The 23,287-nt window shown below is 50.7% G+C and overlaps 1 protein-coding gene across 1 annotated transcript; it reads left to right on the top strand.

Annotated features, from left to right (window-relative positions):
- The first annotated feature begins 1,295 nt into the window (after window positions 1–1,295).
- PLA2G4F (phospholipase A2 group IVF) lies at window positions 1,296–16,991 on the top strand. Its single transcript, XM_055316916.1, has 20 exons — window positions 1,296–1,476; window positions 2,490–2,562; window positions 3,179–3,315; window positions 3,408–3,536; window positions 3,963–4,003; window positions 4,099–4,141; window positions 4,537–4,603; window positions 6,243–6,412; window positions 6,546–6,659; window positions 6,903–6,940; window positions 7,173–7,308; window positions 9,013–9,149; window positions 9,418–9,640; window positions 10,714–10,828; window positions 11,061–11,198; window positions 11,298–11,405; window positions 12,838–13,032; window positions 13,276–13,442; window positions 14,250–14,436; window positions 14,734–16,991. The coding sequence occupies exons 1-20, from the start codon at window positions 1,366–1,368 to the stop codon at window positions 15,018–15,020; spliced, it is 2,616 nt and encodes an 871-aa protein (XP_055172891.1). The 5' UTR covers window positions 1,296–1,365; the 3' UTR covers window positions 15,021–16,991.
- The last annotated feature ends 6,296 nt before the right edge of the window (window positions 16,992–23,287 follow it).

The following is a 23,287-nucleotide window of genomic DNA, read 5'->3' as shown; positions in this document are numbered from 1 at the left end:
GGGACGTCAGAGCACTCTGTGTGCCCCAGCTAGCTCCCTGCCCTCACCTGGGCCCCTCTGAGGTGGGTTCCTCCACACGCTGTGCATGGGTACCAGCAGCGGTGTGGCACTCTGGCATCTCAGACCCCAGCACGTGTCTTGGCTCTATGCTCCAAATTAAGCAGAAGTAGGCCCTTCCCTTGGAGACAGGCCAGTGGCAATCATCTGCCTTTGTTTTTTGAGAGTTTCTGGTCTAAACTTGCCTACAGGGTTCATTTTGGAGTTGAAACACCTGTTTGTAGATGTTCTTTTTTTCAATCTCCACCTCAAGCCTGGGGGAAGAGTAGAGATGACTAAATCTTGGTTGAAGAACAGAAATTATCTCCCAATAGTTTGCTGCCCCAGAGATCCTTTCTCCTGGAAACTGCCTATCTTGGCCATCCAGATGGCCACAGTCCACAGAAAAGGGGACATGACGTTCATCGGTAGCCTAGCCTAAGGCTTACGATGGTCCAAAGAGAACTCTCCAAAGCCTTATCTCCAGTAGCTTAAGGATAAACAGACCTGCTAAAAGCTGTCCTTATTGATACCACCTGACCATTTCCTTGCCTGTTTACTTAGGGCATCCAAATATATCCACTGATCTAGCAAGGTCTCAGGCAAAAGCCAACAGAGCCCTGAGGCTGTGAATTTCTTCAGGATACAGATGGATCCTCCTCACCTTTGGTTGCAAAGCCCAGTGTTGGTCTGGTACACAGCAGGCTGTCAGTGTTTGAAGAATAAATAAGAGGGGTCACAGATTAGAAACACATTCAAGTCCAGCTAAAACTGAACCAGAGATTTCTAGGCTTCTGCTTAAGAGCCATGGGCCAGGTGGGACTTAAAAGGGCAGATGGTTTTAGAACTTTTTTTCCAGCTGGAGAAAATAAGGCCTGATGTAGCACTTCCTGGCTTCCATCCCCAGGGCCTGCTGTGTCAGCACTGTCTAGAAGGCTTGTTGGAAATGTGGACATGTGGGCTTTACCCACACCCACTAAAGCAAATCATACAAGGGGCTGAGGCTCAGGTATCTTTTCCCAAAGCACCCCAATGATAACCAGGCGTGGGGTTTGGAAACCAGAGTACCAGTTCCTCATCCTCTTGGAGACAGGCTGAAGTGCCTCCTGCCTGAGGGAATTGGATTCCAGTCACTTCCTGGAGCACATCAAACCCCACCTCCAGCCCCAGCAGGCCACCCAACTCTGAGTCCTCCAGAGAGCAGCCAGCTCCACCCTCCCTACCTCGGTTACCTGTCAGACCTGAGCTAGCAACGGGTGTAGCTAGAGGAGAGCAGGGCGGCTCTGGAAAGCAGGCAGGGCTTCCAGCTGAGAACTGCTCTGCCTGGCCATGCACTGGGTGCTCTGGCCAAGGTGGCTGGCAGGCAAGGGGCTGCCCCTCCTGGGGGCAGTGCTGCTGCAGAAGAGAGAGAAGAGGGGACCTCAGTGGAGGCAATGGCGGGTAAAGTACATGGTCTTCCTTGGGAATTGTGTAGGAGCCCTGGGATCACAGTCCCCTGTGAGGACAGAGGCCAGCAGGGAATTGGGTTCTGATCTGGGCCAGGACCAATTTACTCTAGCCAACCTGGCAGAACTTAAAGAGGTTGGCCAAGATCTTGGCTTTTGGAAATAATCCTCACCTCACCTCCATCAGGAATGGAGGGTGAGGTCATGTGATACTTCAGCTGTTGGCTCTGCCCAGAATGTACCAGCCTGGCTGTAGAGTGCTCCAGGGGAAAGGAGGAGGGTGCTTTCTGGGATTTTGAGGGGATAGCCCCACTTCTAGGAGGCTGCAGGCTGCTACCTCTCTTGGACCCAGTTGTTATCTCTTTAACGACTCGTCCAGACCAGTACAAGCTGGGCGACGCCTGGTTTCCCTTCACCTGCTGCCTCCTAGGAGGTGTGGCCTTCATCAGTGAGCTCCTGAGCTAGCAGGTGGGGTCGTCATGACTTTCTCTGCGAATCTTTAATCTCCCTTCTAATCTCTAATGTCCTGGGGACATCACCCTGGCTTGCACTCAGGCTCCCAAGCTATAGCAGCAGCACGAAAAAGTGAGGGGAGCTGCCGGTTGGTGCATCACAAACATAATTAGTAACAGTGGCTACATATATTAAGCACTAATACCAGGCACTCTATACAACTTCTCATTTAAAAATCACCACACCCCTATGGGATTGTAAAACCCCATTTATAGATGGGGAGAATGAAGCACAGGGGAAATCAAGTAATTTGCCCAAGGCCATTCAGCTAGTACATAGTGGAGTTTAGATTTGAACCCAGCCTGAACGATTCCAAGGTCCAGGCTCATCCCCGACATGCTGAAGTCCCAACGGCTGGGCCCTGCCAAGGCCTCTCAGGTCCCAAGCACAGCAACATCTGTGAGCCTGGGCCAGGCTGTTGTTCTGTGAGGGGACGAGGGAAGGAGAACAGGCCCGGCTCTTCCTGGGACTGAGTTCCAGAGTTCTCTGTTTCAGTGGGAAACCCACCCATACTTTGACCTCCAGGTGAAGGTGCTGAGGGCCAGAAATATCCAGGGCACAGATCTGCGTGAGTGACCCCCAATTTCACCCTTCTTCCCCTTCCTTTCCCCGGGGCCTCCCCAGCGAGCAGCAGGGGCTGTCTGGAAATGTGTGTGTGTGTTTGAGTGAGGCAGAGGGGCTAATGCTGACCATGAAGGAGTCCTCCCTGGTGAGGGAGCCCCAGGGCAGGCAGGGAGGGGCTGGAGGGGAGACATGCGCAGACCTTGGACTCCTCCTTGATTGAGTCTAGCAAGTGGAGCAGAGCCAGCCTGGGTGAGCATGTGAGGCCTACTGTTGCCACAAATCAAGGTCTGTTCTCCAGCAGCTTACCACACCAATGCTTGTCACAGAAGGGGACTTTGTTGCCTGAATCATGCCCTTTCAGGGGCAGTGGTCTGTGCAGCCATGTGGTCTTTTCAACTGGCCACTGCAGGATTGAATGGGAGGTGTATGGACTGAATGGGAGGTATAAGTGGTCTAGATGGAGTTAAGGACATTGACTCTCCCCACATCTCCTTGCCCTGCACAAGCAGCCTCCTTTCCCCCACCCCCAGCTCTTTCCCCTCCTGCCCCAGCCTTCCCCAGGCAACCTTTACAGCAATAGGAGCTAAAGGCTGAGGACCCCTCTCCAATCCCACTTGCAGTGTCCAAAGCCGATTGCTATGTGCAACTGTGCCTGCCCACTGCGTCCTCCAGTCCCACCCGGACAAGGATGATAGCCAACTGCAGTGACCCCGAATGGAACGAGACCTTCCACTACCAGATTCATGGTGCTATGAAAGTGAGGGCCAGAAAAGGGCAGTGGAGAGGAGAGGGCTACTTCCTGCCCTCCTGCCCTGCCTCAGGCTCCCACATCTTACCCACCATTCCCAGAATGTTCTGGAGCTCACCCTCTATGATAAGGACATCCTGGATAGTGACCAGCTCTCCCTGTTACTGTTTGACCTGAGGACCCTCAAGCCTGGCCAACCCCACAGACATACCTTCCAACTCAAGCACCAGGTGAGCCACCCTACCTGTGGCAGCAATGAACTGAACTCAAGGAAAGGTCTGGCACAGGGCACTGAGGTGAGGGCTCCTGGGCAGCACAGGCCAGGCCTCCAATACAGACCCTCCTCTATCCTACACTACTGACCCTCCAAAGATTTCCCTCAATATTTCTTCCCTGAGTGCCAAAATGTGAGCTGAGGGCAGAGTGCTTTGTCTGTCTTGGTCACTGCTGAACCCTCCGTGTCTGCCCAGCAGACAGTCTTGAATGCATGAAGCTCCTCATGAAGATGATACTACCTACCCCTCCTGTGCCCAAGGAAGCCCCAACAACAGTCACCTCTTCTAGTCCCTGTTGCTGAGCCGGGTAGGGGGCAGGGACAATCTCTGATGCTTTCAGAGCTCTTTGAAAATGAATGATTCCTTGCTTCATTCATGTAGGATTCACAAGAGCTGCAGGTGGAATTCATTCTGGAGAATAGGTAAGTCTGGGTGGAGCCTAGCTTTAGTCATATTATTATAGTAACAGTCATCTCAAGGGGAGCTAGATGTCCCATGAGCTCCTCATCTTTTGCAGCCAGGTGCCTGCATCTGAGGTCATCACCAATGGGGTCCTGGTGGTGAGTAGGGAAGGTGGGTTAGGGCTGTCCAGGGCTGGGGAGAAGTACAGACCACAATTGGACACTCAGGCCCTCCTGAGAGGGGAAATGTGCTAGGGAGGCATCTCCAGGGACCAGGGGCAAGAAGCTACCTCAAGTCGGAAGCACCAGATAGGAAGCCCACCTTCCTATCTTGTGCACTGGGGCCCCTGGTTGCTGGGACTGCTGGAGGCACCACTTTCAGAGGCCTTTTCCTCCTTCCCCTTCCAAGGCCTGGGAGGAGGGCTCCCACAGAAGACTCCTACCCACAAGGCACAGGCCCTGGCAAAGTTGTTAGCTGGGCCCTGCCCCAGATAACCCCTCATTCCACCCTGGTCTGTGAACAGTGGGTTCCCACAGGCCTCTGCTTTCCTCAGGCTGCCCCCTGTCTGAGAATCCAGGGCACCCTCGGGGAAGGTGGCGCAGCTCCACATCGAGAGTATGGTGAGTCTGGTCCACGACCTTGGGTCTTGCCTTCTCTCCTGGGGGCTGAGGCCTCAGACATCCAATAAGGTGGGTCTGAGGCAGAAAGTTCTTCAATGTTTCACCACTCACAGCTGACCAAGGATGGGACAGATTGCCTCTGAGAGTAGTGATTTCCTATCCCTGGAAGTGTTCAAGCATGAGGGTTGTAACAGTCCAACTATCGCTCCACAAAAAGCAGCCCTAAATCTCAGTGGCAGACAACAGGAAGCATTTATTTAGCTCACACGTCAGATGGTCAGCTGGCATGTGGTTGATCTAGGCTGGGCTTGGTAGGAGTGAGCTGGCTTCATGCCATGTGGCCCTAATTCACCTTCTATGACCAGGGGACTGATCATGTTCTTAAGGTATCAGCCAGAGGCACAGCAGCAGGCCAAAATGAGCAGGTGGTCTTAAGCCTTTGGTCACATCACAGCCACTAACTGCCATTTTGCTCTCCAAGACAAGTCACAAGGCTGACCCTAAAGTTGGGGGGCAGCAATATAGTTGGCCTTTCTGCAGGAGGAACTGAAGTCACATGGCAACATGTGGAAATTTCAGAAGTGGAAGTGGAAGAACCAGGGCATGTCTGGTTCCAGTTAGGCCACTGATGTAGTGTGTTGCAGAGGGTAGCCGCTCAAGATTAGGGACAGGGGGCAGGGGGTGGGGTGGTGAACGTCCAGATGCAGCAGCAGAGCAGAGGCTGTGGGACAGCTAAGGTCCCCTCTGACGCTGAGAGTCTGAGCCCACAGGATGAGTGAGTCCTCATAATGCCTGGCACTCACTGTGAACCAGGCAACTGTGCTCAGCATTCCATGTGTCTTTTATCTTTAATTCTCATAACAGCCCAATAAAATGCACCTATTATTCTCATAATTTATGAAACCTTGGCTCAAACAAGAAACTTGCTTAAGGCAGTCTGCGGTCCCCTCTGTCTGTCATGCACATTCCTCTCTAGGGTTTTGCCTCCTTCCCAGAAAGCTGCTCAGAGCAATGTGGGCTCACAGGCCTCCCTCTGCCTCCTTCTAGCCTGGCTCTCCCCTGCTTTTCGAAGCCTCTACCCACCCACTTCCTCTCACCTTCTCTGCACACCTTCTGTTCTTGCAAGGTCTTACACTTTGGAAATAAAGGGCAGGACAACTTGCTATCTATTGTCTTCTCCCTGGCCACAAACCTTCCCCAAGGTGATGAGCACAGAGCTTGAATGGAGGCAAGAGATGGGGAACTACCAGTGGAAGACTGGTAATTAATATAACAATGTGTGACAATTATAACATTATAATTATTATAGAATTATATTTTATATAGTTAATATAATCTCAAAATCATCAGCCCCATAAACTCTGAGCAAGGAGCCCTCTTCCTTCCTGCTCTTCCCGTTCCCCAGGCATTGTGTTTCCTAGCCCTCTCCCCGTGTTCCCAAGTCTGACCAGGGCAGGTTAAAGGACCTGAGTGTCCTTCATGATGCCTTTGCTTTGGGTCACAGAGCCAGAGAGTGAGCAGGGTGGTAGGTTGGCATTTCCAAGGGGAAAGACAGGGGTATTGCCATTCAGAGTGCTACCATTACATGCCACACACGCACTCCCATTCTCACCCCCTCACCTGGGCCCTCTGCTCCCAGGCTCTAGGCAGATTTGGCTGACGGTGCCTGGGGCCTACGAGAAACCACAGCTCTTACCCCTGCAACGCCCCAAAGAGGGAGGCCTCCCAGCCACCTTCACCTTTCACATGAACCCAGTGATCAGCTCCAGGCTGGATGTGGAGCTGGAGGAGGAGCTTACAGTCCTGCAGGTGAGTGAGGCCCAAGTCTGAGAAGGTGTGGCTGATAGAATCAGTCCAGCCTAGAGGGGCGTCCCAGGGCCACCACGGAGGCATGTTTTCCTTCACCATGGAAGGTTCGTTGGGTGTGTTTTCTTCTCTGCAGAGCGGCCCAAGTGCTGAACTAGAGACCCAGACCAGCAAGCTGGGCCAGGGGGGTATCCTGCTATCTTCTTTGACCTTAGGCCAGGAGGAACAGTGCTCTGTGGTCCTGGGGGAGGTAAGACTCTCTCTGGGTGCCTGAGGGACCCCTGCCTGCTCTGTGACCACCAAAAGAGGGCTGGGGAGGGGCCTGAAAGGAAAGTCAAGGGACCTGAGAGAGAAGGGGTCATAATCAGCCCAGCCTGGAGTTCAGCCATGGTGTCCATATCTGGGCCAGAGCTACCAAAGCAACAGGGCCTGCAGGTGGGAGGACCCCACTCAAGATACTCAGCCCACAGGACTGGGCTGTTGTCTCTTTCAGGACCAGGAGGTGGTTCTGAATATGAAGGCAGAAATAAGGTGAGGAAGGCTGACTTCAAGAGGAAGGCTCTTGGGCTACCCAGGAAGTGTAGGTGGCCTCTTCTGCCTTCTTGACTAAGCCTGGATGGTGGAGGGCATGTCTGGTTCCAGTGAGGCCATTCTAAGGGGTTCCATGGAATGTGGGTCTACTACTGTGAAAAATGGGCTGGGTCTGAGGCTCTCCTCCGGTGAAGAGTCACCCAGTACCTCACCCCTACCCCACCTGAGGCAGCTCTGGAGACCTTGACCTGCGCCTTGGCTTTGGCCTGTGTGACGGCGAATGGGAGTTTCTGGGCAAGAGGAAGAAGATCGTGTCCAAGGCTTTGCAGCAAGCACTGGGTTTGAGCCAGGCTCCAGACAGCAGCCAGGTATGAAATGGAGGAGTTGGAGCCCAGGGTCACCAGGACCAAGTCCAGCCTCTTTCTTTGAGAGGACTGTGTGGCCAAGTCAGGACAAGAAGCCTTGAGGAAGGGGGAGGAACAGAGGAGGAAGGGGCAGGCCTGTTTGCCAGAGCTGATAGGCAAAATCAGGAGAGTCAGGACCCTGTGTGTAAGGAGGGATGAACAAAGGAGGTGTATTAGTCCCCTTAGGCTGCTGTAACAGAACACCAGCAGCCTAGACCTGCCCCAGACATGAGAGGTGTCCAGTCTGGTTGGCTTAGACAACAAACATTCATTTTCTCACCTGGAGTCTGAAAGTTCAAGAGTAAGATGCCATCAGGGTTGGTTTCTGGTGAGGCTTCTCTTCCTGACTTGTGGACAGCCACCTTCTGGCTGTGCCCCCACATGGCTCCTCCTCTGTCCCTGTAAGAGAGGGTAAGGGGAATGTCTCTCTTCCTCTTCTTACAAGGACACCAATACTGTTAGATAAAGGCCCCAGTGTTATGACCTTCCATAACCTATATAACCGCCTTACCGGCCCTTTCTACAAATGTCATCTCACTGGGACTTCAACATGTGAATTTGCAGGAGCACAGTTCAGTCAGTCACAGTAGACAAAGGGATCTGGAGGTGGAGGGTCCATGGGAGCCTGGGGCGGGAGGGCAGGTGGAAAGGCAGTACCAAGGGAGAGAGCGATGGTAAATCAGGAGCAAGTTGGTGGCTTCCTCCTCGCTGCAGGTGTGCTTGGGAACTGGGGTCAATTCCCGGTGCTGACTGGGTGAGCAAGCTCAGACTGTTCATTTGGTAATGCTTGCCCTCTGCCAGGTCTCCACTCCAGAGGTGGAAGGTAAAGAGGACGTAGACCTGGCTTTTAGGGAGCTCTGTCTCCTCCAACACTCCGAAGGGACTGTGCCCTTGCTGAGCACTGGCCAGGGAGCATTTCTTTCAAGACAGAAGAAAGGAGGGCAGAGAAAGGAACCAAAAGTTGGGGTAGAATGAGCTAAAGCTTCATGGAAAAATTGAAGAGCCAAAAAGCTTCTAGTCTGATCCCAGCAGGCACCTCTGATAACTGAAGAGACATCTGGGCACTTCTCATGTCTGGGGCAGGTCTAGGCTGCTTGGTGGCCTTTGCCACTTTACCCAGTGGTTCCTAACTGGGGGGACGGGGGCATTTTACCCCCAGGCCACCCACCCAGAGGACATTTGTCAATGTCTAAAGACATACTTTATTGTAGGGGCAGGGAAGAGGGCCGCTACTGGCTTCTACTAGGGAAAGTCCTGGAATGCTACTGAACATCCTACAACATACAGAACAGCTCCTCATGACGAAAAATGACCCAGTCCAAAATTATCAATAGTTCCAAGACTGAGAAACCCTGCTTTAATGGTTTTGAGTGAAATCCAGTATGCCTTCCAGTTACACACTTTTCTGGTACAATTGTTAAGAGGCATCTCTGGGATCATATTGCTTCAGTTTCATAACCACCACTTTCCACCCGTGTGACTGAGAGCACATTATCCAACCTTCCTGTGCTTCAGGTTCCTAATCTGTAAAATGGGGATCCCACTGGGGTGCTGTGAGGATTCAGTGAGACAATACATATAAGGCTCTTAGGCCAATGTTTGATATTATAAGCAATAAAACAGAAAGGACAAGGGTGGTCAATGTCGTTATGATCACTTTCTGCTCAGGTGCCTGTGGTAGCTGTGCTGGGTTCGGGAGGTGGAACCCGAGCCATGTCTTCCCTGTATGGCAGCCTGGCAGGGCTGCAGGAACTTGGCCTCCTGGACACTGTGACCTACCTGAGTGGGGTCTCTGGTTCTACCTGGTAAGTGAGGTGGGGACAGGGCCCAGAGTAAAGGAGAGCCCTGAAGGGGCAGGAATGTGAATGGTGCGTTCCCTGAAAGGATGCTGGGTTCCTGCCTCCAAGGGGGTTAGGAGAGGCAGGAAGGCAGTGAGTTCCCAGGCCTCCTTGAGTGGGCGGTGCAGGGCAGTGGGGACAAGGGATGGAGAGGTGGGGCACTCGCAGACCCTTGCATCCCTCTCTCCCCTGCTGTGCTCCCTGCGCCACTGCCCCTAATTCTCTCTCTGCCCAGGTGCATCTCCACACTCTACAAAGACCCAGCCTGGTCCCAGGTGTCCTTGCAGGGCCCCATTGAGCGTGCCCAGGCTCGAGTCTGCAGCAGTAAGATGGGGGCGATGTCCACAGAGCGCCTACAATACTATGTCCAGGAACTGGGGAGTCTGGAAAGCAGTGGCCGCAGTGTTTCCCTCATAGACCTCTGGGGTCTCCTCATTGAATATTTCCTATACCAGGAGGTGAGAGAAGAACAGATAATAAATAAATCTGGCTCCTTTCCACCGCTGCCCCACCAGCATTTACTTCTGCCTTAGTTACTAAGATTTGCAAAACTATCCCTTAGGTCTGAGCTTGCTGAGGACAAGAGGTAAGAACCCAGGGAGGACTGACAGGGCTTCATGTTTCCTGGCTCTGAACCCCTAGGAAGGGAGAGCCTGGTCTGCCATTCTCAGGTCTGTCTGCATTTTAGAATCACCTACACAGCTTTTCAAAAACACTTGGGCCTGGGCCCCAATTCTGCATACTGACTTGGGTTGATCTGGGTTTAGGCCCTAGCACACCTGTGTTTTGAGAGTATTCCAAGTGGTTCAGACCTGCAGCCTAGATGGAATGCCACTCCCGCCCACTGACCAAGCTGCCCTGCAGCTCCTAGAGCTATCGGCCCAGAAGTTGGGAGATGAGAAGAGTCAGAGCTGAGGGAGGTTCTCAGCCCTGGGGACCTGGCCCCCTGGTGTGGTTCTCAGTTGTGGATGTATATCACAAGTAGTTTCTCACAAAAAGAATTCATGTTGTTGAATGATTTATCTTTTTTTTTTAAGATTTTATTTATTTATTCACGAGAGACACAGAGAGAGAAGCAGAGATACAGGCAGAGGGAGAAACAGGCTCCCCGCAGGAAGCCCGATGTGAGACTTGATCCTGGGACTCCGGGATCGCACCCTGAGCTGAAAGCAGACACTCAACCGCTGAGCCACCCAGGCATCCCATTGAATGATTTATCTTTTAAAGAAAGTAAACTGGATTTTCAGTTTTTCCTTTAACAAATGTCCACTGACTCCCTTGGGCTCTAATCTGCTTTCTTCAACAGGAAAGAAGTAAGGAGAGGAGTCCCAGTGTCCCCGGAATTGCACAAAACTCACAGTGGCCTTACCTTTGCTGCTTAAAGGCCCTTAGCTGTCTCTAGAGTACTGGCCTTGGCAGCTGCAGCCTCTGGTGGGCATGCCATCCCCTGCAGGGTATCAGGCCATGGGGCCATCCTCATGGGGTAAGGGGACTCCCCCAAAAGCCAAATACCTCCCTTCATGCCCACTAGGAAAACCCTGCCAGACTGTCTGACCAGCAAGAGGCCATCAGCCAGGGCCAGAACCCTTACCCTATCTATGCCAGCATTAATGTTCGCAACAACATCAACGGGGAAGACTTTGCAGGTGCCTCGGTGTGGATGTGGGGACCTGGGAAACAGGTGGAGGTGGTGGTTGGTGGGAGGGTGTGAGAGGCCAGTGCTAGTAATGTACAGACAGGAGCCTTGGAGCACAATGGGGTTGCTGCCTCCTGCTCTCGGCAAGTCTGATTCCTGCTCAGGCACTCAGGTGTGAGGGGGAACCCTGGTATCTTGGTAGAAAGGCCCTGGTGACATTCCCCTTTACTCTGGTCCCCCAGAGTGGTGTGAGTTCACCCCCCATGAGGTCGGCTTGCCCAAGTATGGTGCTTATGTTCCCACTGAGCTCTTTGGCTCTGAGTTCTTCATGGGGCATCTGCTGCAGCCCCGGCCTGAGCCCCGGATCTGCTACCTGCAAGGTGAGTCTGGGATGGAGGGCTGGGGACAGGGCAGGGGCTGGGCCAGGACCTGAGATGGGCTGGAGTTGTGAGGGCCCAGGACCTTGCCTTTCTCCTTAGGTATGTGGGGCAGTGCCTTTGCAGCCAGCGTGGATGAGATCTTCCTGAAGACTGCTGGCTCAGGCCTCAGCTTCCTAGATGGGCACAGATGGAAAGTAAACATCACAGGTGAGGGTAGACACCCTGACCTCCCCAGACCCTCTTTTCCGGCACCAGTACCATGGCTGAGGCACGAAGGATGAGGGAGGGGGTGGTGAAGGACTTGGCTGTCCCACTGGGTTCAGAGAAGTCCTGAGGAAATGACTTCTAGCTTAGGGTCTCTAGATGCCCAGAAGTCTGCAGAGGCAGTGTGGCTTGGGGCCTGGAGGAAAGCCCATGTCAGAGAAGCCAGTGGGAGTTGTGAGTGCTCTGTGGTAAGGCCTATGGCTTCAGATTCTCTGCTTGGGTTCCAATTATGTCAACTCAGCCCAGGACCATGGGGCATCTCATGCTTATCTGTCCACACACCTCAGGGTTCCTCTTCACACCGCTCCTTACGTGGCCTATGTATGAGCTCCCTGCTGCACAGAATACCTTTATCCACCTTTCTTCTCTGGATAACTTCTGCTCAGCTTTTAAGATTTAGCTCAGACATCATTTTGTCAGAGACCTTCTCTATTCTCCTTCATCCCTCCGGGGATGATCAAGGGTCTTACCACCAAAGTCTCATAGGACTATGTACACACTCCACCACTGTCCTTACCTCAGGGCATCATTATGATTTATGATCTCTTTATGTGGCTCTCCCCCAAGTAGGCCGGGGTCCTATTCACCTTCCATCTCCGTTCAAGCCTAGCATGGTGTCTGGCATGCAGTACTCCTCAGTGGGTATTTGATGGATGAAATTCTATTCAGAAGTTGTATATACAACTTTTTTTCAAGAGGAGAAAATAAATTATCACTTTATAAATATAGTGCCATAGGCAACTTTCAAAATATAGATAAGCTGAAAGAAAAGGTCATTTAAGGGATGCCTAGGTGGCTCAGTGGTTGAGCATCTGCCTTTGACTCAGGTCATGATCCCGGAGTCCTGGGGTCGAATCTCGTGTCAGGCTCCCTAGGGACTTCTCCCTCTGCTTATGTCTCTGCCTCTCTGTCTTTCATGAATAAATAAATAAAATCTTGGAAGGAAGGAAGGAAGGAAGGAAGGAAGGAAGGAAGGAAGGAAGGAAGGAAGGAAGAAATCATTTATTTTTTTTAATTTTTATTTATTTATGATAGAGAGAGAGAGAGAGAGAGAGAGAGAGAGAGAGAGAGGCAGAGACACAGGCAGAGGGAGAAGCAGGCCCCATGCACCGGGAGCCCGACGTGGGACTTAATCCTGGGTCTCCAGGATCATGCCCTGGGCCAAAGGCAGGCACCAAACTGCTGCGCCACCCGGGGATCCCAGAAAGAAATCATTTAAAAGAGGTTCTGAGAAGTAGTGGTCTGAGGCTTGGGAGCCAGGGGGAAAGAGAGATGAATGTGGGGAGGAAATAGAGGGGGTGCCCTGAGTCATAAAGGCCACTGGACAAAGGAAGGCACGACTTCTCACTGTATTTCACCCTCCCACCCCCACTAGATGACTGCCAGAAGCTCCAGCTACATGACCCCACACAGCTGCGAACCAGGCTCTTCACCCCCCAGGGCCCCTTCTCCCAGGCTGTGCTGGACATATTCACCTCCCGCTTTACCTCTGCAGAGAACTTTAATTTCACCAGGGGCCTCTGCCTACACAAAGACTATGTAGCTGGCCAGGAGTTCGTGGCCTGGAAAGGTGGGTGCTGCTCTGGGTGGGGCTCACTGGGGCCAGTGCTGCCTTTTTTCCTGGGGGCTGGGCTGTGGGCTCCTACCACCCAGGGGCTGAGGGGGAAGGACTGGGATGTCTGCCAGAAGGCAGGGCCAGAGGTTGGGGTAGGAGACTCTGCTGCCCTCAGAACAAGGGGAGGAGAGATCTCTACAGAGAGGGGTGTTCTGTTCCCAACGGGAAGAGAAGAGCAAGCATTTGTCCCTGCTGCAGCTACGCACCCTGACGCCTTCCCCAACCAGCTCACTCCCATGAGGGATCGCCTGTGCCTGGTGGATGGGGGCTTTGCCATCAACTCTCCATTCCCCCTGAACCTGCTGCCCCAGAGAGCAGTGGACCTCATTCTGTCCTTTGACTACTCCCTGGAGGCCCCTTTTGAGGTAAGGTGTACAGTGGGGACAAAGTGAGGATCTCTGTTGAGGTGGCCTAGCTGGGGATTTGGGGATGGCGCTTCATGGAGGACCAGGCTTCTAATCTTCAGGCAGGTGCCTTGTGAAGATTTTTAGTGGCACTGGTCTCCCCAACTGGAGGAAGGGGGTTGCTGAGGTTATGGGATGGAGTGGGGGTTAGGAGAAGAGGCCAAAGATGGTCATCAGGAGTCTTCCATCCTGGTGAAGAGAAGGCTTCTGTTCCAGCCCCTGCCTATGTCTGATAGCATTCTTTGCTCCCATCTGGATCTGGATCTGCTGTCCCTTAGTTACTGTAGTAACAACAACAGAGCCATGAGGTCCCCCAAAGAGTGTCTCGAGACAGCTCCCTCAAGTCCTGTGGGGTAGTGGACAGGTTCCACCATCTGGATGAGGGTTCTGGTTGTGCTGCTGGGCCAGCCCTTCTCTCTTATCCTCCTTAACTTCCAGGGTCCAACAAGAACCTGGGATTAGATGATGGATAAAGCCTCTTCCCATGTGACCTTCTGTAATCATTCCATGTCCACTGAAATCAGCCCCTACTCGGAAGCATGGAGGCATCAGAGAAGGGAACCAGTGGGTGGTTATGGGAAGAATCACCATGAGAATGCTGGCAATTGTCATTAATCTGGCTGATAGGGTTTTCCCCATTTTTATTTTATAAATAAAGCAACTGGCTCAGAAAGGTGATGTCACTTGCCTGTAGTCACTCAGCTAGTAGAGGGGCTGTGTGACCGCAGGTGGTAGGATGCAGGGTCAGAAGCTGGCCTCCTTGCCCAGGTCTTACAGATGACAGAGAAGTACTGCCTGGACCGAGGCATCCCCTTCCCAAGGATTGAGGTGCTCCCTGAGGACTTGGAGGAACCTCGTGAGTGCTACCTGTTTGCCAAGGCCGAGGACCCCCGCTCACCCATTGTGCTGCACTTCCCCCTTGTCAACCGTACCTTCCGCACACACCTGGCCCCAGGTAAGGGGAGACCCTGGGCCAGGGTCTGGCTCACACAGCCCAGGGATGGCGGTAGGGTGCTTTTCTGAGAGTGGGCTTCCTGGACAGCATACCAAAGCGTGCCTCCTGGAGGGCCCAAGCTGGCCATTGGTACCCTCTTCTGGGGCCCCAGCATTCACACTGGCCCAGTTCCTCCTGATGGTCGAGAGAGCTAAAATGTGGGTCCAGCCAGATGTCCTAGGGCAAGGGGGAGCTTCTGGGCTGGCTCCTACCCCCAGAGTGCCCCAGCTTAGTCTCTTCTCCACTTCTCATCCACAGGTGTGGAGCGACAAACAGCTGAGGAGATAGCCTGTGGGGACTTTGTCCTGAACGGGTCAGACACTCCCTATGGCATGATGAACTTCACCTATGAGCCTGAGGAGTTTGAGCGGCTGGTGGCTCTGAGTAGATACAATGTTCTGAACAACGCGGAGACCATGAGGCATGCCCTCCGGCTAGCTCTGGAGCAGCAACAGGCTAGGGACAGGGCCAGAGGCCGACCAGGCTGGAGTCGTAGGACTGTGAGAGAGGACTGTGGAGACCGTGGGCTCCAGACCAGGGCTTGAGAGAGGAGGAATGATAGATGCTGTGGGGCTCCTGCTTCCCACATTACAGAGACCTGCGTTAGGTCCTCCACTCCCCAGAAAGTTCCTGCAGAATGGCAGCTTGGCTTTGGGGCTGGACCCTTCTCCTTTGTGTTTCTGGGAGATGATGGGGCAGCAGGCCTCTCTAGGGCTCCTGGGGATGGGGGCCAGAGGTGACAGTGCTCATTTTACATTGGAGTGTAGAGGGTATCAGAGGACAATCTAGCCCCAGGGCCTGCCCCAAACCCAGAAGGATCTTAGAAGGCCCAGATCTTCAAACCCTCACCAGACGGAGAGCTGTGAGAACTGAGGGACAGGTTCCTCTCCTTAAACTGAGACCAAAAGCAAAGATTCATCCATCTAATCCACACTTTTGTGGCTAGGATCCCAGATGCAGTGCTCAATGCTATCAGAATAAAGGGGGATCTTGGGGGTTCCCAGTTTGGATCACTACCTTCATCCTTCAGCCTGCTGACTCTCATTGGCCTCTGGCCTCCTCTGTCTCCCTCACTGCTCACCACTCTTCTCTGCTTAGCCTCCTGAAGGCTGTGGGATGGTACTCTCATCCTGGCAGAGCTCCAGTTGATGGGTGTGCTCCTGTCTGCCTATTACTAATGCATCACTTTTTAAACTCAGGCCACACTCTCGTCATGTGTACAGCTGCCATCTCTTGCAAATAGCCTTGCCATTCCCAGAAGCTCAATGGGTGTGTCTAGAAGGTGTATCTGTTTATCAGGGAGCATAGTAAATGTGTGCCTGCAAGTGTGTGCATGTTCCTAGTGAGGGTGGGGCCTGTCTGTTGGCAGGGATGGGCAGTGGTAGAGGGTACCTGGCTGGCAACCCAGAGGCCTGGGTTCCTGGCTCTTTCACAGATACATGCTAAGATCTGGACAACCTGGCCCTCTCTCTCCCTGGTTTTCATCTCCCCTGACCAGCTGAGACCCTCTGAATAGCTGGAGCCTCTCCAGCATGGGCAGATTTTAAGTCTGTGGAGAGGAGATCCACCCTGACTGGGAAGGAGATCCACCCTGACTGGGTGTCATCCAGGAGCCCTCAAGCCCTAGGCCTCCATAGCTGCTTCATCCCACCCCATACGGAGCTGTCTGGGTCCCTTCAGTGGCCCGGGTGCCATCCTCTCTTGAACACTTGCTTCTACTACCGTCTCCTCCAGAGTGCTCTCCTGGGCTGCAGCTTTCCCCCTCCATCCTGTCTCGGATCAAAGCCACAATGGCTCTTCCAGTCAGGGATTCCTTTAGAGGAAATCTCACTTGTCCCAACTCTGAGAAGAAAACCCTCATTCTAGCTCCCAACTGGAAGAAGGTCCTAGCTTGTGCCCTCAGCCTGGCCTGGCCTGGGACCCCCAGGCCTCCAGTTGGATGAGAGCAGAGAGGACTGAAGGATCCAGGGCCCAGAAGGGCCAGTGATTTTGACTGGCATGGGGTGGGAGAGAGTTTGGTTCTCTCCAGCCTCCTCACCATTGCTATCCATCATAGACCATCATCCCTGTCTTGGCTCAGCAATGAGAGGTTTCCCTTGGCGTAGCCCCAGGCTGGCTCCTGAGCTTCTGCTATGGTCACTGTCATCATCACCCCTGCTGTGATGATGTCATCAGTAACTTATTAAGACCTCCACAGAGTTCAAAACTTAGAACTTTGTAGAGTTCTAAGAACTTGGAACTCAGAGAGTTCCGAGTTCTTAGATCTTTGTGGAGCTCAAAACTTAGAATCTTCAGTCATTCTGTCTTTAATGCCTCAAATAGCCATAGGGTGTCTCTGGCTTCCTGAGGGTAGAAATTTCTGTCTGTTTTGTTCGCTGCTGTATCTTCAGTGTTTAGAGCAATGGCTAGCAGATAGTAGATGCTCAGTAAAAATTTGGCAAATAAATGAATGGGATCCTACATTCTAGAAAAGTGGATCATTACCCACCAGCCATGAAAAGATGTGCAACACTGTACTCCAGTGGTTCTTAATCCATTTGCTCTTTTTTTTAATAAATTAATTTTTATTGGTGTTCGATTTTCATTTGCTCTTTTTAAAAAAGCTGATAAAAGCCATGGACCCTCTCCCAAGAAAAATGCATGTACATATGCAAAATTGCATACAACAAGGTTTCTGTTTTACTATGTGATCACCACCCCAGGGGGTAGGGGACTGGTGTTTGCCCTCCCAGGCCAGCAAGTTTTATGCAGGAAGCAAACACCTGGGCTTGTGCAGAGCTGGGAGTCACCTTGATTCATACAGAAGTGTAGGAAATGCCACCTTGGCTCAGATCAGGTTCGGGAAGATGTAATGAGACAAGGGTGGGAGGGCTAGGATAGGGACGCTGGTCCAATTCTCTAGCCAAGAAATTGGTCAGGGGTGAGCTCAGTCAGGGCATGAGGAACCATCACCAGGATTGAATCTGGGAGCCAACCAGAGTGAGGAGTGGGGGTCAAAGATGACCTGGCCAGTTTGGCTCCTGCTCCTAGGTCAGGAGGGATCTAAGCCTATTTCTACTGTATTTCTGCCCCATTTATAACCCTGGCCCAAGATGGCCAGAAAGATGTTTCAAGGTTCCAAGGGTGACCAGGCTGAAGGGATTTGACCACAATAACACAGCTACAGGCTTGATTCATTCTGAGGCTGGGCAGAAACACAGGAGCAGGGATGTCATTCCTTAACTTGTTAGACCCCTTCATCAGGTAAAGGAAGAAAACGATGGCCACCAAGCCTGCATGTATGATTGCACAGGTTGTATACTATACAATTCCAGGGGATGCCATTCACAGGAAGTGACAACGTGAACTTTCCCGGTGCAGTTGTACCACATGGCAGCCCTGGGGTCACGGTCTTAGCTCAAGGTGCATGAGAACAGACACATTCAAATATTAGGTCTCCTGGCTTCTTCAGATATATCTCTGGGCATTCACAAAAGTCTCCTGCAGAAAAAAGAAAGAGGTGCAGGGCAGATGTGGGGTTGGGGGAAGGGAAAAAAGGAAGGAAAGGAGAAGGAAGCAAAAGAGAAAGAAGAAAGAAGCATTTTCTTCTTTCGTTGGCTGGCACAGCACTAGGAGGGGGGCCTCCCGTATTGGCAGGTGGCTGTTGGCAGAGGTGCCCCCCACCTTCTCCAGAGCTCAGTCCCTGCAGCTGATTTCCTCATTGCTACTCCATTCTTTTGTTGAGAGTTTAAATGAAAGCCCCCTCATTTCAGATGGAGTCATTCTTGGAAAGGAGAAAAGGAGGATTACCTGCATTGCTCTGCATGCACCTATTTTCCCCTCAGTGCCCACTCTATGGCAATTGAAAAGCCACAGGAACACAAAACAGGGCAGGGAGTCCAGGACTTCCCCATGCAAGAGAGAGGAGTCTACACTGGGGCTGTCCAGCAAATCAGGGAGGCTGGTCACCAGAGTTCAGGGGTGGAGATTAAATTTTTTCTATTAGGACAAGTGAGGCACAAGAAATATTAAGCAAGTAAGAGTCCACACATATTTTTTAATATTTTATTTATTTATTTGACAGAGCCAGAGAGCACAAGCATGGGGAATGGCAGAGGGAGAGGGAGAAGCAGACTCCCCACTGAGCCCGAAATCCAATGCAGTGCTCCATCCCAGGACCCTGGGATCATGGACTAAGCCGAAGGCAGATGCTCAACCAACTGAACCACACAGGAGCCCTGAACTCACACATATTAAAAAACTTTTACTTTATAGGGGCACCCGGTACCACCTAAGCCTCCTGTTTCTTGCTTTCTGATTCCATTCTCTTTCTTCCACTATCCCCCTCTGCTAGTATGAAAGTTCTATTTTCTATGTTTAGAATGCTAATGATTTCCCTTGTCAGTTTTATTGAAGTGTAATTTATCAATAATATAGTGCACCTCTTCTAAGTATATAGTAAATGTATAAGATTAAGTGTACAGTTCGGAGCACCTGGATGCCTCAGGCAGTTGGGTGGCTGACTCTTGATTTCGGCTTTGGGTCATGATCTCAGGGTTGTGAGATGGAACTCTGTCAGGCTCCACACTTAGCAGGAGGTCTGCTTGAGATTCTCTCCCTCTCCTCTCTCCCTCCTCCTCTCCACCCCCTTGCATGCATGCTCTCTCTCTCAAATCTTTTTTTTTAAAAAGATTAAGTGTACAGTTCAATGACTTTTAGCAAATTTACATACACATGTAACCATCACTATAATTAAGATATGGAGCATTTCCATGACCCCAAAATGTTCTCTTGAGTTTCATCCTAATCAATCTCCAACCCTTGGTCCCAGTGCCTACTGATATGCTTTTTGTCATTATAGACCAGCTGTGTCCTTTCCAGAGTTTTATATAAATGGAATTATAAAGTGTGTAGTCTTTGGGGTCTGGCTTCTTCCACTCAACATAGCGCTTTTGAGATGCACCAATGCCGTTGTACATACTAGTAGTAGTTCATTTATTTTTATTACTAAGTAGGAATTTTGTGGATATACCACAGATTGTTTATCCATTCACTTGCTGATGGAAATTTGGATTATTTCCAATTTGGGGCTCTTACTAAGCTTTTAAGCTTAAACTTTTATTTTTTAAAAGCTCTTTTAAAAAACCAGTCTCCATTTTCTCTCCCCAAATAGGACAAGAACCTGAACATGCTAACACATTTTCTACATTTCTGTCCTACATCTGGCTCCCCACCAACCAAACCTTCCACAAATCACCTTGGAGCTCTTGCCTGAATTTTATTTCCAGTGTTTTAAAAACCTCAAAATAGGGATCCCTGGGTGGCGCAGTGGTTTGGCGCCTGCCTTTGGCCCAGGGCGCGATCCTGGAGACCCAGGATCGAATCCCACGTCGGGCTCCCGGTGCATGGAGCCTGCTTCTCCCTCTGCCTATGTCTCTGCGCCTCTCTCTCTCTCTGTGACTCTCATAAATAAATAAAAATTAAAAAAAAAAAACCTCAAAATAGTTGGGGCGCCTGGACAGCTCTGTGGATTAAGCATCTGGCTCTTGGTTTCAGCTCAGGTCATGATCTCAGGGTCCTCCAGGACTGAGTCCTGAATTGGGCTCTGCACTCAGTGGGGAGTCTGCTTCTTCCTCTTCCCCTAACCTCTGCCCCCCACTTGGGTACTTTCTCTCCCTCTCAAATAAAGAAATAAATCTTAAAAAACACTTCAAAATAAAAATATTTATTTCAACTTTACAATATATTTTATTGACTTAATCACTTATTGCTTCTTATAACTCCTTCCTTTTGGGTTTATTTTTATTTCTGTTGATTTCAAAACTGAATAGGTATTTAATGGAGGGTGTATAGGTAGTAAACTTTCTGAGTTCTTATAAATCTGGAATTATCTTTTCTTGCCCTGACTTATGAATAATAGTCTGGATGGATATAAAACTTTTGACTCAAACTTAGATTTACTCATATTTTAATGCTTTCTTGATTTGATATCACTGATGGGCAATCTGATGTCAGTCTAATTCTCACTCCACTGTAGGTAATTTGTCTTTAACTTTTAGGGCTTCCTCTTTGACTTTCAAAACCATCTGTATGATTTTTCTGACCTTAAAAAAATACCAGTGAATCTTTCAATTCCTGGCTTCACATCTTTTTGAAGCTCTAAGAAATTGTCTACCAATTTTATCAAAAACACTACTCTTCTTCATTCTCTCTTTCTGGAATTCCTTTCAAACTCAAACTGATTTGAGTCTCTATATCCTTCAACTTTTACATATCCTGTCTTTTCATTTGTGCTGTGTTTTGGGGAGATTTTCTTTGCATGCTTCTCAATTGAGAATACAATGTTCCTCTGTATCCAATCTGCTCCTTATCCATCTGTTGGGGATTTTTGTTTAACTTTCGACTATCACATTTTTCCATTTAAATTCTCTAATAGGATCTTCAAAACTACCTGTTTTCACTGTATTGATGTGCTCCTTTAACTCAGATGGTGTTAACATTTCAATTTTTAAACATTTTCCTGAATGTTCTGTGACCTTTTTCCTTGAGGTAAGTTCTTTGTTGCCCCTCCTTCATAGACTTCGCCTGGGTTATATGTTTGGTAATTCTTGGGTGTAATCTCATCTCTGAGAGGGTTCTATACACGCTCAGGGCTGTGATGGCTCCTGCTCATCATTTGCTGTGCAATTGGCAATGGTGGCCTCCAGGTGGCAGTTTGGGACTAGGAGAGGAGTGGGATGGAGGGCGGGGAGCCCTGCTGCAGCCCCTGGGGGCCCGGCAGCCAAGGCAAGCATGGTGCCCCATACTGCTAAGGCTCTGATTTGCCCTCTTTTTAGGGTTTCTGATTCTTAAACAGCTACCTTTCTTGTTTTGAATCATGGCTTCTGAATGTATTAATCTGTTTATATCTTTTCCATTGTTAATCTTTTTTTTTAAGATTTTATTTATTTATTTGACAGAAAGAGAAGAAGAGAAAGGGCACAAGCAGGCACACATAGCACAGGCACAAGCAGGCACAAGCAGGGGAGCAGCAGGTAGAGGGAGAGGGAAAAGCAGACTCCCCGCAGAGCCGGGAACCCAATGTGGGGCTTGATCCCAGGACTCCAGGATCATGACCTGAGCCCAAGGCAGGTGTCCCTTTTCCACTGTTAATCTGATGGATTTGGTGCTGGTGGTAAGTAAAATATTACCAAGGAGAATTTCCAATTTTACTTTCCAACACTAAAAAAAAAAATAATGATTTTTAATTACACAGTAAATTTTATGAATTTGTCTTTTTTTTAAGATTTTATTTTTTAAATTTATTCATGAGAGACAGAGACAGAGAGAGAGAGAGAGAGAGAGAGAGAGAGAGGCAGAGACATAGGTAGAGAGAGAAGCAGGCTCCATGCAGGGAGCCCAATATGGGACTTGATCCTGGGACTCCAGGATCACACCCTGGGCCAAAGGCAAGCGCTAAACCACTGAGCCACCCAGGCGTCCCCATGAATTTATCTTTTAAAGAAACAATTTAAGTTAAATTAACTGTTGCATATCTTAAGTAATGAAGAAATTTTAGATATTATTATAATTACATAAAAATTGTATTTTATTAATAATATCTGAGGGTTTTTTTTTTATCACCAAATGCACCATCAATCTGAACTAATAGTCTCTCTTCTGAAGGATCCATTGGATCTGGCACATTCAAGGGTAAGGAGCCTCTTGGTGTGAGAGCAACCAGCCTCCCTAGGGCTCTCCGAGGCCGCTTGCAGGGCACTGTGAGGGTGAGACGAATCAGTGTGTGACATGCTGTGACTGTGGCCAGCACACTGTGTGTCCTCAGTACATGCTCGTTACTCCTACACAGGGTGTTGAGTGCTCTGAGCTGCCAGGAGTGGCCTCTTGGCCGGTCCTAAGTAATTCGGTCCTCACAGCTCCCCAGACACTGCCAGGTGCATATGAGCAGTCTAGCTCAGACCTGGGCTTGTTGCTGCCACTCTCCTGGGGGGTGGGGGGCTGGTTATGCTGGGCAGAGTGACTAAACTTCTGGTCCAAATCCTCCCCTGGGCCGGGGGGAAACATCGGTGATGTTTCACAGGACTTGCTCCTTGTGAATTTGCCTCATTTCCCTCCCTCCTCCCAGCCTGGGAGAAGGTGTTGCACTTACATGTGTCCCCATGTGCACATGTATGTACTTAATCTTTTTTTTAGTAGTTGTACCAGAGGTTCTTGGTGGTGCTGGTTGACCTCCAAGATGTGAGGAAAAAGCCCTTGGCATGGGAGACACCCAGAGGGTGGAGTTCCAGTCTCACAAATCCCTGTCGTGCTGAGCTGGGAACATCCCAGCCACCACCCAGGGAACAGGTATCTGTCAGATGGGCTTGGGGTGGAGTCAGAGCCAGGGCTGGAGGGACAGGCAGGGTGAACCAGCAGCCCAGGGCAGGGCCTCCCAGCCGCTGGCTGCTATTCTCCAATATTCCAGAATGGAGACATGGAGCCCCTCAGCCTTTTCGGCGGCTGGGAGGGCCTGGGTGCTTGGAGCCCTCTCAGCCATTCTCCTCTGGCTCCCTATGGACTTGTCCATTTACTCTAGTGTACCGGGTTGGTGGCAGTGCTGAACAGGAGGGCCACAGATGGAAGGATTGGGGGCTATTGAACCCAAATTCAAGGTTATGGATCCTTGAATTACCTGCTGGGATCAATAGCTGAGGCTATAACCTTTACACAGGCTCCCTTCCCTGCCCTCATCAGGCTGCCAAGGGGCTCCCACGTGCACCAGAGAATTTCATTCTCAGTAGAAGCCCTAGTAGACCTCTCTCCTGATCTGTGCTTTCTTCTTCTGAGCAAGAAC

This window comes from Nyctereutes procyonoides, unplaced genomic scaffold, assembly GCF_905146905.1.
Source record: "Nyctereutes procyonoides isolate TBG_1078 unplaced genomic scaffold, NYPRO_anot_genome, whole genome shotgun sequence".
NCBI lineage: Eukaryota > Metazoa > Chordata > Mammalia > Carnivora > Canidae > Nyctereutes > Nyctereutes procyonoides.
This window is presented reverse-complemented; position numbering and strand designations above follow the sequence as displayed.